Genomic DNA, 13,939 nt, shown 5'->3' on the forward strand with positions numbered 1-13,939 from the left:
TGTTGTTAGTTACTGGTAAAAGTTTTCAGAAAGGACAATTCCTTTGGAGTCACAACAGGTGTGGCATTGGATCTGTGTGTGTGTGTGTGTGTGTGTGTGTGTGTGTGTGTGTGTGTGTGTGTGTGTGTGTGTGTGTGTGTGTGTGATAGAGAGAGAGGGGAATTAGGAGCTGGGGACTAAAGGGGGAGGGGGGCTCCTCTCTGTCCCACCTGTAGCCTGTCAGCTGTTGTAAGCCTGTTAAAACGTCAGCTGTTTCTGAGGAGAAGTGTGTGTGTGTGTGTGTGTGTGTGTGTGTGTGTGTGTGTGTGTGTGTGTGAGTCAGTGTCAGAGAGTACAGGGGGGGCGTGGCGCGTGCCTGTGTGGGCCTCCCTGCCCCACTCCGCACATCAAACGGCCTCTCGCCTGTGTGGGGGGGGGTTGTTGGTACCTCAACACAGCTCGTCGGACGCCGTGACAGTTGGGCCTTGTTGCGGCTCGTAAACCCCCCCCCCCCCCCCCCCCCAGATCCACGCCCCCCCAGCTGTGCCCACACCTCAGACACCAAAAACCGTCATAAACCACAGCTCTGGAAGTCAGGTATCTACAGTTTGAGTTTCAGGAAGATCCCCCTAACTGGGTCATAGGCTGTGCTGTACAGCTAACTGCACAATGTTGACCTGATGACCGCTCTGTTTACATAGCTAGCATTGAAATGTTGTCATGTCTACAATATGGATTTGGCAGCGTTATTCTCAGTCATTAAGTCAGTAATAGTGATACAGGCCCACAACATCAGATGTTCAAGTGAAGTTCTGTTATAATATCAGTTACACTGTACGTCTAAACCTGGAATGTAGGAATTGTTTAGCTCTCATAAGGGATGACGCCAAAGCCGATCAAGAACTGTTTTTATTTACAATCAAAACAGCCTTTGAGGATCCAGGTGGTAAATCTTTGTCTCGTTTCGTGTCCATGTAGACTAAACGTCTCCATGCCTGTGTGGCTCTGGAAGTCTCAGCTGTGGGAGACTGAGGAGCCATGGAGCTGGTGGCCGGGGCTGGGGGGTGGGGTGGGGGGGGGGGGGGGGCTTTTTGGTGACAGCTGAGAGAGGCATGGCTGCGCTGAACAGGTTGCTGCGTCTGTTGGGACTCGTCTCGCTTCTCTTGACCTTTAACCTTTAGCTGTGACAGCTCCCCCTGGCTGGGAGATACCAGGTTTCCCTGGATTAGAGTGAAGCTCGGCTAGCTGGGAAGGAGATACCAGGTTTCTCTGGATTAGAGTGAAGCTAGGCCAGCTGAGAAGGAGATACCAAATTTCCCTGGATTAGAGTGAAGCTAGGCTAGCTGGGAAGGAGATACCAGGTTTCCCTGGATTAGAGGAGTGAAGCTAGGCTAGCTGGGAAGGAGATACCAGGTTTCCCTGGATTAGAGTGAAGCTAGGCCAGCTGAGAAGGAGATACCAAATTTCCCTGGATTAGAGTGAAGCTAGGCTAGCTGGGAAGGAGATACCAGGTTTCCCTGGATTAGAGGAGTGAAGCTAGGCTAGCTGGGAAGGAGATACCAGGTTTCCCTGGATTAGAGGAGTTAAACTAGGCCAGCTGGGAAGGAGATACCAGGTTTCCCTGGATTAGAGTGAAGCTAGGCCAGCTGGGAAGGAGATACCAGGTTTCCCTGGATTAGAGTGAAGCTAGGCCAGCTGGGAAGGAGATACCAGGTTTCCCTGGATTAGAGGAGTGAAGCTAGGCCAGCTGGGAAGGAGATACCAGGTTTCCCTGGATTAGAGGAGTGAAGCTAGGCTAGCTGTGAAGGACATACCAGGTTTCCCTGGATTAGAGTGAAGCTAGGCCAGCTGGGAAGGAGATACTAGGTTTCCATGGATTAGAGGAGTGAAGCTAGGCTAGCTGGGAAGGAGATACTAGGTTTCCATGGATTAGAGGAGTGAAGCTAGGCTATCTGGGAAGGAGATACCAGGTTTCCCTGGATTAGAGGAGTGAAGCTAGGCTAGCTGGGAAGGAGATACCAGGTTTCCCTGGATTAGAGGAGTGAAGCTAGGCTATCTGGGAAGGAGATACCAGGTTTCCCTGGATTAGAGGAGTGATGCTAGGCTAGCTGGGACAATAAACAAAGATGTTGGCAGACGGTGTTCTGGGAACAAAGAGTCTTGGTTCATGTCCCAGACGTTGTTCTTCTCTCTAGAAGTCTCTATCGTCATAGCCAGAGTCATATTCAACAACTCTAGTTTTACCTCACTGATATGAAATATTGGTATATTTCAATTTAATCATTTGAATTCACTTATTCAAAAAGAATACAGAACGGTTCTTTTTATATGTCTCATACTGTAGTTGAGCTGCCCCCGATGGTCTGCAGACAGGGTGATTTTCATTCATTATGTTTTGTCTAGGCTCATTTTTGAGAAGCGTGAAGATCTTTGAAGCAGCAGTTTTCACCAAGGATGTCGGCCTTTGCTGAATGGCCAGTCTCTGTCAAGGCCCATGTCAGACCCCGGGTTCAAGTTTCAGATTGTCTCTATATTGGCAGGACTGATGGACTGTAGGCCTCTATGATGAATAACCAGCATAGCTAGTATAACACATCACTCTGCTAAGGTTCTGCTCCCAACAACTGCAACACCTAAAACAGCCTAGCACAGTGAAGTGTTGGGTAAAACAGCCTAGCACAGTGAAGTGTTGAGTAAAGCAAAGCCTAGCACAGTATAATTGTATGCTAATATACACTGAAGCATGAGTACAGTTTTTGTTCAGGTTTGAAAATAGATTTTTCTTATGGAAGTCAAAATGTATCACTTGCACAATCCTGTAGACAATTAATCCCAAATCTGGGTGATAATCTGAGGAGAAATCACCTTCTGTTGCTTCTTCTTGATTTGATTTAGCCCATGAGAGGGACGCAGATTTGCATAATTAGGTTATTCATTGTCAAACAGTTGAAAGCAAATCATGTTTGTTCACAAATCCACTTTAGGACCTAATGGGGGCTATTTGGTACAAAGCCTCTGTGAATGTTCAGCGATGATGGTTCAGAAGAGAGAGGATCATCTAGGCACACCTTTCCTTGTTAGCTTTCACATCCCATTTATCTGTTCATTATCACCAAATTAATGAAGTGTGAACGAGCGTCCCAAAGCCAGGAGGTACTGCTCTGTTTTCTCCTGCTGTAGACTATGATGGAAGCCAATCCCTCAGGCACAGTCACAACGCTGAACTGTGGGGCTACTATACAATGCTATGTGTTTATTTGCTTAAATCGTTTATGGGAAAGGAGGATTTTTAAATGTTATGGATATTTTGTCCTGTTCTTTCTCTCCCACAATAATGATGATGATCATCCCTGTCATTGTCCTCCCTTCACATCGTCCCCGACAACCAACATGCGTCCACCCTGTCGTCCCCGACAACCAACATGCGTCCAGCCTGTCGACCCCGACAACCAACATGCGTCCACCCTGTCGGCCGTGCCCTCACCACACGTGGACAGCACAGCCCCCCACAGTCCTGGCAGGAAGACACAAGTCTTTCACACCATCCCCTTATTAGGCATCAGGCCAACACAATGTGATTAACATGTAGCTGTCAACAAGGAGGGGTCAGGGCAGTGGAAAGCCTGGTGGTGGAGGGGTTGGGGTGTGTGTGTGTGTGTGTGTGTGGGGAGGGGGGGGGGGGGTGTAGCTTGATAAGACCATTACAGGACCAATCATCTGTGTTTGTTATGGAAGTAATCGCAACCCCTGGTATCCGTCGAGGTCTTGCGTTGAAAGCCCGTTGTGTATTTTTCCATCCCTGGGCAGATTTCCCCCCAGTACTCGTTGGGCGAGAGCCCGTCTCTCTCCGTCTATCGCCATCTCTCCCCGTCCTCCGGCTGATTTATCCATATAAGTTATGGCTCTGAGGAGAGATCGCTGCCTGGAATTCTGCCCCTCTGTTAAAACCCGTCGCACTCTGGGCACAGGCTGTACCCCCCCCTCCCCACCCCCACCCCCTCCTCATACATGGATTTTGTGGAAACTCAATGACGCGACTGTCGAGCCGACTCCTGGCCTCCTTTTTCCCACACCCTCTCAACCCCTCCGAGATTTCAAGGTCGGGAAAGGTCACAGCCCGAGGTTCAGTCCTTGGGAAGCTGCAGCGTCGCTGCAGAAGAGGGACCTACATTACAGCAGCCCTGACGGCAGTCAAGCTCCACTTCCAGCTTCCTGGGTTCGTTTTTCTGCTCTCGTTAGAAGTCGACCGTGAATCAAGTCGGCGCGTTTCAGGTGGCGTTTTCTGATCTTGCGTGATCCGTTCGGGGAATCCGGCGGCGAAGAGGAGAGATTTTCGGTGTACAGTACTTAGAGCTCTACTAACCTGGTATTTCAAACCTTCCAACAGCTGTGTGTGTGTGTGTGTGTGTGTGTGTGTGTAGGGTGCAAAGGGCTGTTTGAACAAAAGGTGTGTAGGCAGCTGCCGCGCCGCTAACGGCAGCAGCTTGCGGGTCCGAGGGGAGAGCGCTCACAGGGAGGCGGGCAGAAGGACCGGCTGCCGGGGGTGATGAGGATTCGCCTCGCAGCTCGACTACAGAGCCCCCCGACACCCCCCACACCCACCGCCACGACCGACAGCCATCCCCCTGACCCCCTCCCCCATCGCACTACCCTCCCTCCACTACCAACAACCATCTCAATTGCCACCACGGACACTGATGAATTGGAGCCAGTTGCTGAAGGCACATTAGGGAGGGGCTCTGGGAGGCAGGGGGGGGGGGGTTGACAAGGGGAGGTGACGAGGTTCAGCAGAGGGAGGAGAGGAGGGGTGTGTGTGTGGTGGGAGGGGGGTCTGCAGTATGATGGGTGCCACTCACAGACAGTGGTCATTTTTACTAGTCGGTTGTAGCAGCGACTCACATGCTGGTCTGAGCTGCTCTGGTATCTCTCTGCTCTGAGCTGCTCTGGTATCTCTCTCTGCTCTGAGCTGCTCTGGTATCTCTCTCTGCTCTGAGCTGCTCTGGTATCTCTCTCTGACTTTTGCCTGCTGTCATCCGACTAGCCGAAGGTAAGCAGAACCAATTAACTGACTGACACATTCTACTTTCACATTCTATTATTGTCATCGTTTCCTCTGTCTGTGTGTTGACATGAGTGCAGTGTGGATTAAATGTTTAATGAAGTCCTACAGAAATGTCATTCTAGTCCACTATCGGTGTTGTGACTGTGACTGAGGAGAGGGGGGCGGGGAGGGGGGGGGGCTTCTCCTCTGGTTAAAGCTAACGTCGTTAATATTATTTGTTATTTTTTTTAAGCAGCATTTGTAGCAATGTTCCATACAGTACAGCCATGTTGTCATGTTGTTCTCGTGTGTTCTCTCATAGGAAACGCTCTCCAGCAGGACTTACTGAGGTGTTTGTGTCTGTGGGGTTCTGTAATCAGCACAGGAAGCTACTGTTTTGAGGGGAGGGGGGAGGAGGGGAGGGGAGGGGAGGGGAGGGGAGGGGAGGGGAGGGGAGGGGAGGGGGGGGGGGCTGTTGGCGCCTCAAAGTGCTTTATGAGGTAGATAGCCAAGAGTGTGAGGTGACTTAATGTGTGGCCTACGCTACGCCGAGCCCCCCCCCCCCCCCCCCCCCCCCCCCCCCCCCACACACACACCGGTCTCAGAATGGAAGTCACTGTAGGTTGACTATTGCTTCATGAGGTTTTATAGGACGCATTATAACATGTTTATGATTTTCAATTTATTTTGGCGCTCTGAATGGCGTTGGAAGCCAGGATGGCTCCGAGGGTCACTGTGCTGGAGTTGTTATGCACATTTGCATACAGAAGTAGCTCGAGGGTATTGTTTTATGTCGAGAGGCTTGAAGACTAATCGTTTTTTAGTGTTTTGCTTTGATGATATGAAAAGGGCTTGTCGTCTCCCCCATGCTCTTCTCAGTGTGTCTCCCAGAAGTGTGGAGGATTGCTCCTTCAAGCTAGCCATCTGTGAAATGTGCTTAGTTCTGATGCTCCAAGACTCCCGTACAATTGGAAACGTCTCAGTCGTGGTGTAGCGCCTGTGATCCTGTTAGAGAAGGAGTCTTAAATAGTCTTCAGTTGTTTTATTGGGTTATTATAGTCATGTTGTGATCTCTTGTCACACAGATTGCCTACCTGGAAAAGGTGTAACTGTGTTGTAGTTTCATAAACGCATTCTCATGACCTTTTGACTCAAAACCGTCTATGGTGGCACAGCCAATTAAACATACCACAAGTCTTTACACAAGCATACCAACACCCACTCACCTGTCCTAAACACACTTAATATCATGTTACAGAGAGAAAGGGCTGCGTGTTGCTAGTGGTCTGTCTACATCTCTTTGTGAGGTCACATCTCTTTGTGAGGTCACATTGACAGAACGTTGGTCTGTTGACGGCGGAGGCTCGCCATGCGCGCCGTCTTGTTGTCGTCAGCCGTGAACGCGGAGGGTGTGTTTTCCCTAACAGGCTTTCATTGTTGGTTCCGATCAGACGGAGAGATGGAGACTACCATGGTGGGAATCCACCGGGTCTCAACTTACGCCATGGAGGAACTGAATATTCCAGTTCCACACTCTTGTGGGTTGGGGGGGGGGGGGGGTCAGTAGGGCCCAGCGTGGAGGACTGTACTGTACTGTACCTCCAGATACGCTGGGCGTCTCTTGTCACCGTGGCCCCCGGGAAGGTGTTAAGTGAAGAGGAGCCTCAGCCGGTCACACCCTGCTCCCACGGAGGGGTGGCGGGGGGGTGCGCTCTGTCCCCAGATGTCACCTGACTGGTCCGACCGCATAGCCCTCGGCGGCGAGGGTGACGAGCCTCTGTGTCAACAACAAACCCCGGCTTTGTGCGAGGCGCCGGGCGCCGGTGCTCTCTGGACGGCTGCTGCTGGTCTTCTTCTGCTCTTCTGGAGGGCAGGTAGCTGGAGGGCCGGGAGAGAAAGGTCGCTGGTTCAAATCCCCCAAGAGGTGGAAAAAAAACTGTGCCCTTGAGCAAGGAACTTACTTTAACTGATTGCTCCCGTAGGTTGCTCTGGATAAGAGTGTCTGCTCAATGACTAAAGTGTAATTGTTTGTGAAGTATTTATGGCGTGTAGCACAAGTTGCTCTTGTGTTTGTGTCTTTGTTTGCGTATTTGTACATAGAGGAAGAGTTCTGTGACATAGGTTGTGACATACTGTAGGTTGTGACATACTGTAGGTAGGCAGCCTTCGGTTTGTGCCTTGCTGTATGTTCGATTAAACCTTCACCCAGTGGATCAGTGACCTGTGTGTGATTGTGTGTGTGTGTGCGTGCGTGCATCCGTGCGTGCGTGCGTGCGTGCATGCGTGTGTGTGTGTCTGTGTGTGTGTGTGTGCCACCCAGTGTGCTGGCTTGACTGCAGTATTGACTCCGGCTGGCAGCGGGGGCGTGATTCTCTGGAGCAGGGAATCTGTACACCCCCCCCCCAACCCCCCCACCTCCCCCGTCTCAGAAGTGCTGCTCTAGCACTGCACCAGGCCCCACCCCCACGGCTGCGCCACGCCCACCAGGAGACCCGCTCCTGATTGGTGAAGAGGAGGAGACGGAGGGGGAGGGGGGGAGGGCGGAGGGGATCATGTTCTCCTGCCAGGCTTGGCAGAGGAGCAGAGACCCAGGCACAAGACCAGCTCCCCTGCTCCTCCGGACCCTCCTGTCTCATCCTGTCTCCTCTCCTCTTTCCCTCCCTCCATCCCTTCCTCCCTCCTCTCAAAGCAGCCCAGTCCCACTCTACTCTACCCCACTAGTTCACTTGTTATCCACGTTCACCTTGAACACTTCACTGATCAGCCACGACTACTCTCCTTCACTCCCCTCAACACGCCTGGCTGTGAAGAGTCAGTCAGTCAGTCAGTCAGTCAGTCAACCAGTCAGTCAGTCAGTCAGTCAGTCAGTCAGTCAGTCAGTCAGTCAGTCAGTCAGTCAGTCAGTCAGTCAGTCAACCAGTCAGTCACTCAGTCACTCAGTCAGTCAGTCAGTCAGCCAGTCAGTCAGTCAGTCAGTCAGCCAGTCAGTCAGTCAGTCAGTCAGTCAGTCAGTCAGTCAGTCACCAGGCAGCGTAGGTCTAGCCAGGTGGAATCTGGCTGTTGGGGAACATGAAGCAACAGGCTGTAAATACCCCACAGCTGGTGCCGGTGGTACCGCGCCAAGGTCTGTCCAGAGAAGCTCGTCCCATGCACCGGATAAGAGAGATCAGTGACCCAGTTACTGGCCCGTGTCTGTGGTTCTGTCGTCCCCAAAGAGAGGGGACTAACTAACCGGGCCGTAGCACTCTCTCCTCCTAGAGTCCAGACCCCCGGCCCTCTCGCCTCCTAGAGTCCAGACCCCCGGCCCTCTCTCCTCCTAGAGTCCAGACCCCCGGCCCTCTCTCCTGCTGGTCCAGAGCTCCAGGTGGTGATTGTTGTGTAGCACTCTAGCCCCTTGTGTGGAGCTCTGATTTGATTTGTTTCGATTCTGGGTCGCAATTTCGTTTGTATGGAGCGTTTCACCACGTCGTTCGTCATCCGGCGTTTCATCGGTCATCCGAGGCTGGAGAGAGACCCCCCCACCCCGCCTCCTCTACGATACCAAGGGGGGCCGCGGAGGCGGCGGATAGCGTCTCGAGTATTGATTGGCCGCGGCCGCAGACTGAGAGACAGATCTGTCTTTTTGATAGGCTGGGGCTCGGGGGTCATCAGGCTGAAGAGGCGGGGCTCCTGGGGGCTGGTACCTGACAACCCAGCAGAGATAGAGGGGACTGGTCTCAGGACCAGCAGAGATAGAGGGGACTGGTCTCAGGACCAGCAGAGATAGAGGGGACTGGTCTCAGGACCAGCAGAGATAGAGGGGACTGGTCTCAGGACCAGCAGAGATAGAGGGGACTGGTCTCAGGACCAGTAGAGATAGAGGGGACTGGTCTCAGGACCAGTAGAGATAGAGGAGACTGGTCTCAGGACCAGCAGAGATAGAGGGGACTGGTCTCAGGACCAGCAGAGATAGAGGGGACTGGTCTCAGGACCAGTAGAGATAGAGGAGACTGGTCTCAGGACCAGCAGAGATAGAGGGGACTGGTCTCAGGACCAGCAGAGATAGAGGGGACTGGTCTCAGGACCAGCAGAGATAGAGGGGACTGGTCTCAGGACCAGCAGAGATAGAGGGGACTGGTCTCAGGACCAGTAGAGATAGAGGAGACTGGTCTCAGTCTAAGTTAATTCCCATGGGAAGTTTGTGAATATTCACCGAATTTTGCAACCCTAGTCCGGGGTATACCCACACATTTAACAACTCAGGGACTGCTCATGAATTAGCCTCCGACGAACGGTAGCTTGTTTTCGAAGGTCAGATGACTCCATGCCTTTGTGTGTGTGTGAGTGGGTGGGGACAGTTTAGTGGTGTTGTGCCGTGTTTGTTGTGAGTGGTCTGGCGGGCGCGGTGCTGAGTGGGGAAGGTGATGGATTTCTCAGCAGCGTCCTGGACCGTCTCCAGCTGCCTCCGCCTCCATCTCCATCGCCATTGGCTGTTATCTCCCCGGGCCAGGCCGCCCTGCTGACTGACATCTACACACGGGGACCAGAGAGATGGACACATATACACACACACACACACACGCACACACACACCACACACACACACACACTCTCACCACACACACACACCACACACACACACACACACTCACTCACTCACCACACACACACACACACACACACTCTCACCACACAAACACACACACACTCACTCACCACACACACACACACACTCTCACCACGCACACACACACACACACACACACACACACACACACACACAGAAACACACAGAAACACACACACACACACTCTCTCTCACCACACACACACACACACACACACGCACACACACACGCACACACACACACACACACACACTCTCACCACACACACACACACACACACACACACACACACACACACACACACACACACACTCACTCACTCACTCACCACACACACACACACACTCTCACCACACACACACACACACACACACACACACACACACACACTCACTCACCACACACACACACACACAGAAACACACACACTCACCACACACACACACACTCTCACCACACACACACACACACAAACACACACACACACACACACACACCACACACACACAGAGAAACACACACGCACACACTCACACACACAGAAACACATACATACATACACACACACGCACACTCACACACATGCACACACACACAGGCACACACACACTCACACATACAGAAACACACATACATACACGCACACACACACGCTCACACACACGCACACTCACACACACACACATACACACAGAAACACACTCTCACACACATACATACACACACACACACATTAATTTCTAATGAATATACAGTACTCTAGAAATAAATGGACAGACTTAGACATACACATGCACAAATCCCCTCGAACATAAACACAAACACACACACCTCTGTCCATAAACACACACACACACACCTCTGTCCATAAACACAAACACACACACCTCTGTCCATAAACACAAACACACACACCTCTGTCCATAAACACAAACACACACACCTCTGTCCATATGTCCTGAAATGGCAGAATGTGACTGTCTTAAGTGTTATATGTCCTGACTCAGTCGTGACCCTGTGACACAAAGGTGAACATGTGACAGCAGGGTGAACATTTCGTAGATTGTGACAGCAGTATTAACATGTCATAGACTGTGATAGCAGTATTAACATGTTGTAGACTGTGATAGCAGTATTAACATGTCATAGACTGTGATAGCAGTATTAACATGTCATAGACTGTGATAGCAGTATTAACATGTTGTAGACTGTGATAGCAGTATTAACATGTCATAGACTGTGATAGCAGTATTAACATGTCGTAGACTGTGACAGCAGTATTAACATGTCGTAGACTGTGACAGCAGGGCAAACATGTCATAGACTGTGACAGCAGGGTGAACAGGTCGTAGACTGTGACAGCAGGGCGAACATGTCATAGACTGTGACAGCAGGGTGAACAGGTCGTAGACTGTGACAGCAGGGCGAACATGTCATAGACTGTGACAGCAGGGTGAACAGGTCGTAGACTGTGACAGCAGGGCGAACATGTCATAGACTGTGACAGCAGGGTGAACAGGTCGTAGACTGTGACAGCAGGGCGAACATGTCATAGACTGTGACAGCAGGGTGAACAGGTTGTAGACTGTGACAGCAGGGTGAACAGGTCGGTGGTAGGCAGTTCTTGTGGCTCATTTTGCTCCTGCGCCGCCTTCCAGCCGACGGGTCTCTGCTCTCGTCCTGAACCGGACGTGGCGCTGCTCTGGAATGCCCCAAAGGCTAGCAACAGATGTTTTGGATAGCGATGATGTTTTTTTAATGGACTGTTGTTTCAGCTGCCGTATCGTCAGTGCCGATTCAGGCTTAGCTCTAAAACGTGTGGTATGATTTGTCTCTGGTGCTCTTTTTTTTATTTATTTTTTATTTTTTGGATTTTATCCCATTGCCGCCCAATTGACCCTGACGTAGTGTCCAGTTACCTCCTTACTAACTAACTAACTTAGGATTCGGCGCACAGCCCCGCTGGTGATGCGAAGGAGAGAGACTACCTCTTGACTCTCTGAGCTCCGACATGAGGCGGGGTGTTTCTGGTGTGCTCTGCAGAAGAAAAAAAACATTATAACATGCATAAAATCTTAGCGAGAATTTGGATGGGGTTCCTCAAGGTCCCATATTAGGAACCCTGCAGCTGCGGTAATGATCGTTGTTAATCTGCTCCCTCCATCCTCGGCTCTGCCGGCCAGACAGGAGAAGCACTCCAGGCCCCCTCCCTTCTGAGAGAGAGAAGAGGAAAGAGAGAGAGAGAGAGAGAGAGAGAGGGAAAGAGAGAGAGGAAGAGAGAGAGAGAGAGAGGAAGAGAGAGAAGAGAGAGAGGGAGAGAGAGAGGGAGAGAGAGAGAGAGAGGAAGAGAGAGAGGAGAGAGAGGGAGAGAGAGAGAGGAGGAGAGAGAGAGAGAGGAGGCTCTGTCTGACATCACACATGGAGGGGACGTGCTCGCACACCGTGAAGGGTATAAGGTCACGGCTCGACCACCCTGGGCAGATAAAGCAGCCTTTTCATGTGTGAAGGGGTCGGAGCCCAAAAACAGATAGCTGCCTTTGAACCCCAGACCAACGCTTAGCTCAGGCAGAAGTAGTTCTCGCTCTCAGGTTAACAAGGCCTGTATCACTGGATTATGAGACCAGGCTCGTGTCTCTCCACATCTTTTTCCATATCTATACACGTCTCTCCCATAGTCTGCTCCATCTACAGCTCCTCTCGTCTGTCCAAGCATCATATAAAAGCCGCCACAGTTTTTCCCTGTGTAAGATGAGACGAGAAGCCTCCAGTTCTTTGTTGAGACTTTGTTTTTTTGTTTTTTTTACAAAACAATTATGACACACATAACACCCTCCCCTCAGAACTCTGCCTTTGTCCTGTCTCTGAGCCAGATACACCGTGCATAATTCATGATGAGCAACTCCTTGCCAAGGCTAAAGCAATTGCATCGACTGAGAGCGAAATGTGCAGTCCTCCCAGGCAGACGACGACACAGGATCCCTGCTCTCCGTAGAATCAATGTAATTTAGATGAAGGGTTCTCGCTTCAGCCTGCCAGGTAGGAGGAATGTAAACAAAAGTGGAGGAGTCAATCAGTGCGAGAGGCCCGCACTCACAGCTCTGCTGATGGACCGGCTCTGTCGACTCCCACGGTCATACGGTCGTGTGTGTGTGTGTGTGTGTCTGTACACAGTCTGGATGTATATATAGAGTGCTATTTTTAAGGGCGAACTGCAAATAGTCGTAGTGGAGCTTAAAATGGTCCTGGCCCGCGTTGCCGTCCGGGCGCTGGTTACGGCCTCGCTCGCTCATTCATGACTTCCTTGTGGCGACGCTACACTGCTTACAGTAGCTTGTAGTCGTCGCCCTGCTGCTGGCTTTAAAAATAAAAATAAAACTCTCTTAATTCATAGATTTAATTGATTGATTTTCATAGAATAGATTTTAATCCCGTCGTGTGAAAACCTAGAGTCGTTTCGTCGTGCTCTGTCGTGGGTTCGGGCCATCCAATGGGAGTCGCACGAGGCGTGTCAGGTGAGGCGGCCGGCGCATTGCCGATGGCAACCCACGGATCAGCGTTGTGGCGGTGATGCCTCTAATGAACTTGAACCCCCCCCCCCCCCCCCCTGCGCGACACCGCCACCCTCGCTAGCAACCCGGGGGAAGCGCCTACCCCCACGAGAAGAAGTGCCCCCCCCCCCCAAACCCCCCCTCGCTGTCACTGCTGCTCTTTGGAAGTCTCCAATTTCAGAGAGAGGAACCCTCCTTACACCCCCCCCCCCTGTTCTCCTCCTGGCTCTCAGTGGAGAGTTAAGGTTCAGATAATGTTGGTAGCGATAACGGATGTAGGTCACAGCGCGAGTACGACGCCCGGTTCCCCCGTTCTAAATGTGTCAGACTGACCAGAGCCTCGTTTCTGCCCTTCCAGGACAAGCTCACCAGAAGAGACGGGGGGTCGAGGATCCGGTCTCAGCAGACGAGTGGAGGAGCTGACCCCTGACCCCAGACCATGATCTGAGGACCACAGACCCTCTACTGTCGGGAGTACGAGCTCCTAGCCCAGCTGCCCTGGACAGGCGGAGAGAGAGAGAGACCGGAACAGAGAGAGACAGCGAGAGAGAGAAGACCCAGAGCCTAGACAGACTGACCGAGCAGCCACTTCCCTCCCCTCCTCAGGACCGCCGTGAGCTCTGAGCCCCGCCCACCTCTGACCTCTGACCTAGGACTCCGCCCACCGGAAGCATGGGGAGGAAAAAGATCCAGATCCAGAGGATCACAGACGAGCGGAACAGACAGGTGAGAGCAAACCCTGACCCTACTCTGACCCTACCCTG

At 51.8% G+C, this 13,939-nt stretch overlaps 1 protein-coding gene across 1 annotated transcript in view; it reads left to right on the forward strand.

The window, feature by feature from the left end:
• Positions 1-4,987: 4,987 nt before the first annotated feature.
• mef2d (myocyte enhancer factor 2d) overlaps positions 4,988-13,939 on the forward strand; it is a gene marked incomplete at its 3' end in the record, with an annotated part of 50,201 nt that continues 41,249 nt past the window's right edge. Inside the window, exons 1-2 of the mRNA XM_084442735.1 lie at positions 4,988-5,026; positions 13,534-13,901. Of these exons, the coding sequence (XP_084298861.1) occupies positions 13,848-13,901 (54 nt within the window). The 5' untranslated portion in view covers positions 4,988-5,026; positions 13,534-13,847. The remainder of the gene's footprint in view (positions 5,027-13,533; positions 13,902-13,939) is intronic.

This window comes from Borostomias antarcticus (assembly GCF_949987555.1).
Source record: "Borostomias antarcticus genome assembly, chromosome: 8".
Taxonomy (NCBI): Eukaryota; Metazoa; Chordata; class Actinopteri; order Stomiiformes; family Stomiidae; genus Borostomias; species Borostomias antarcticus.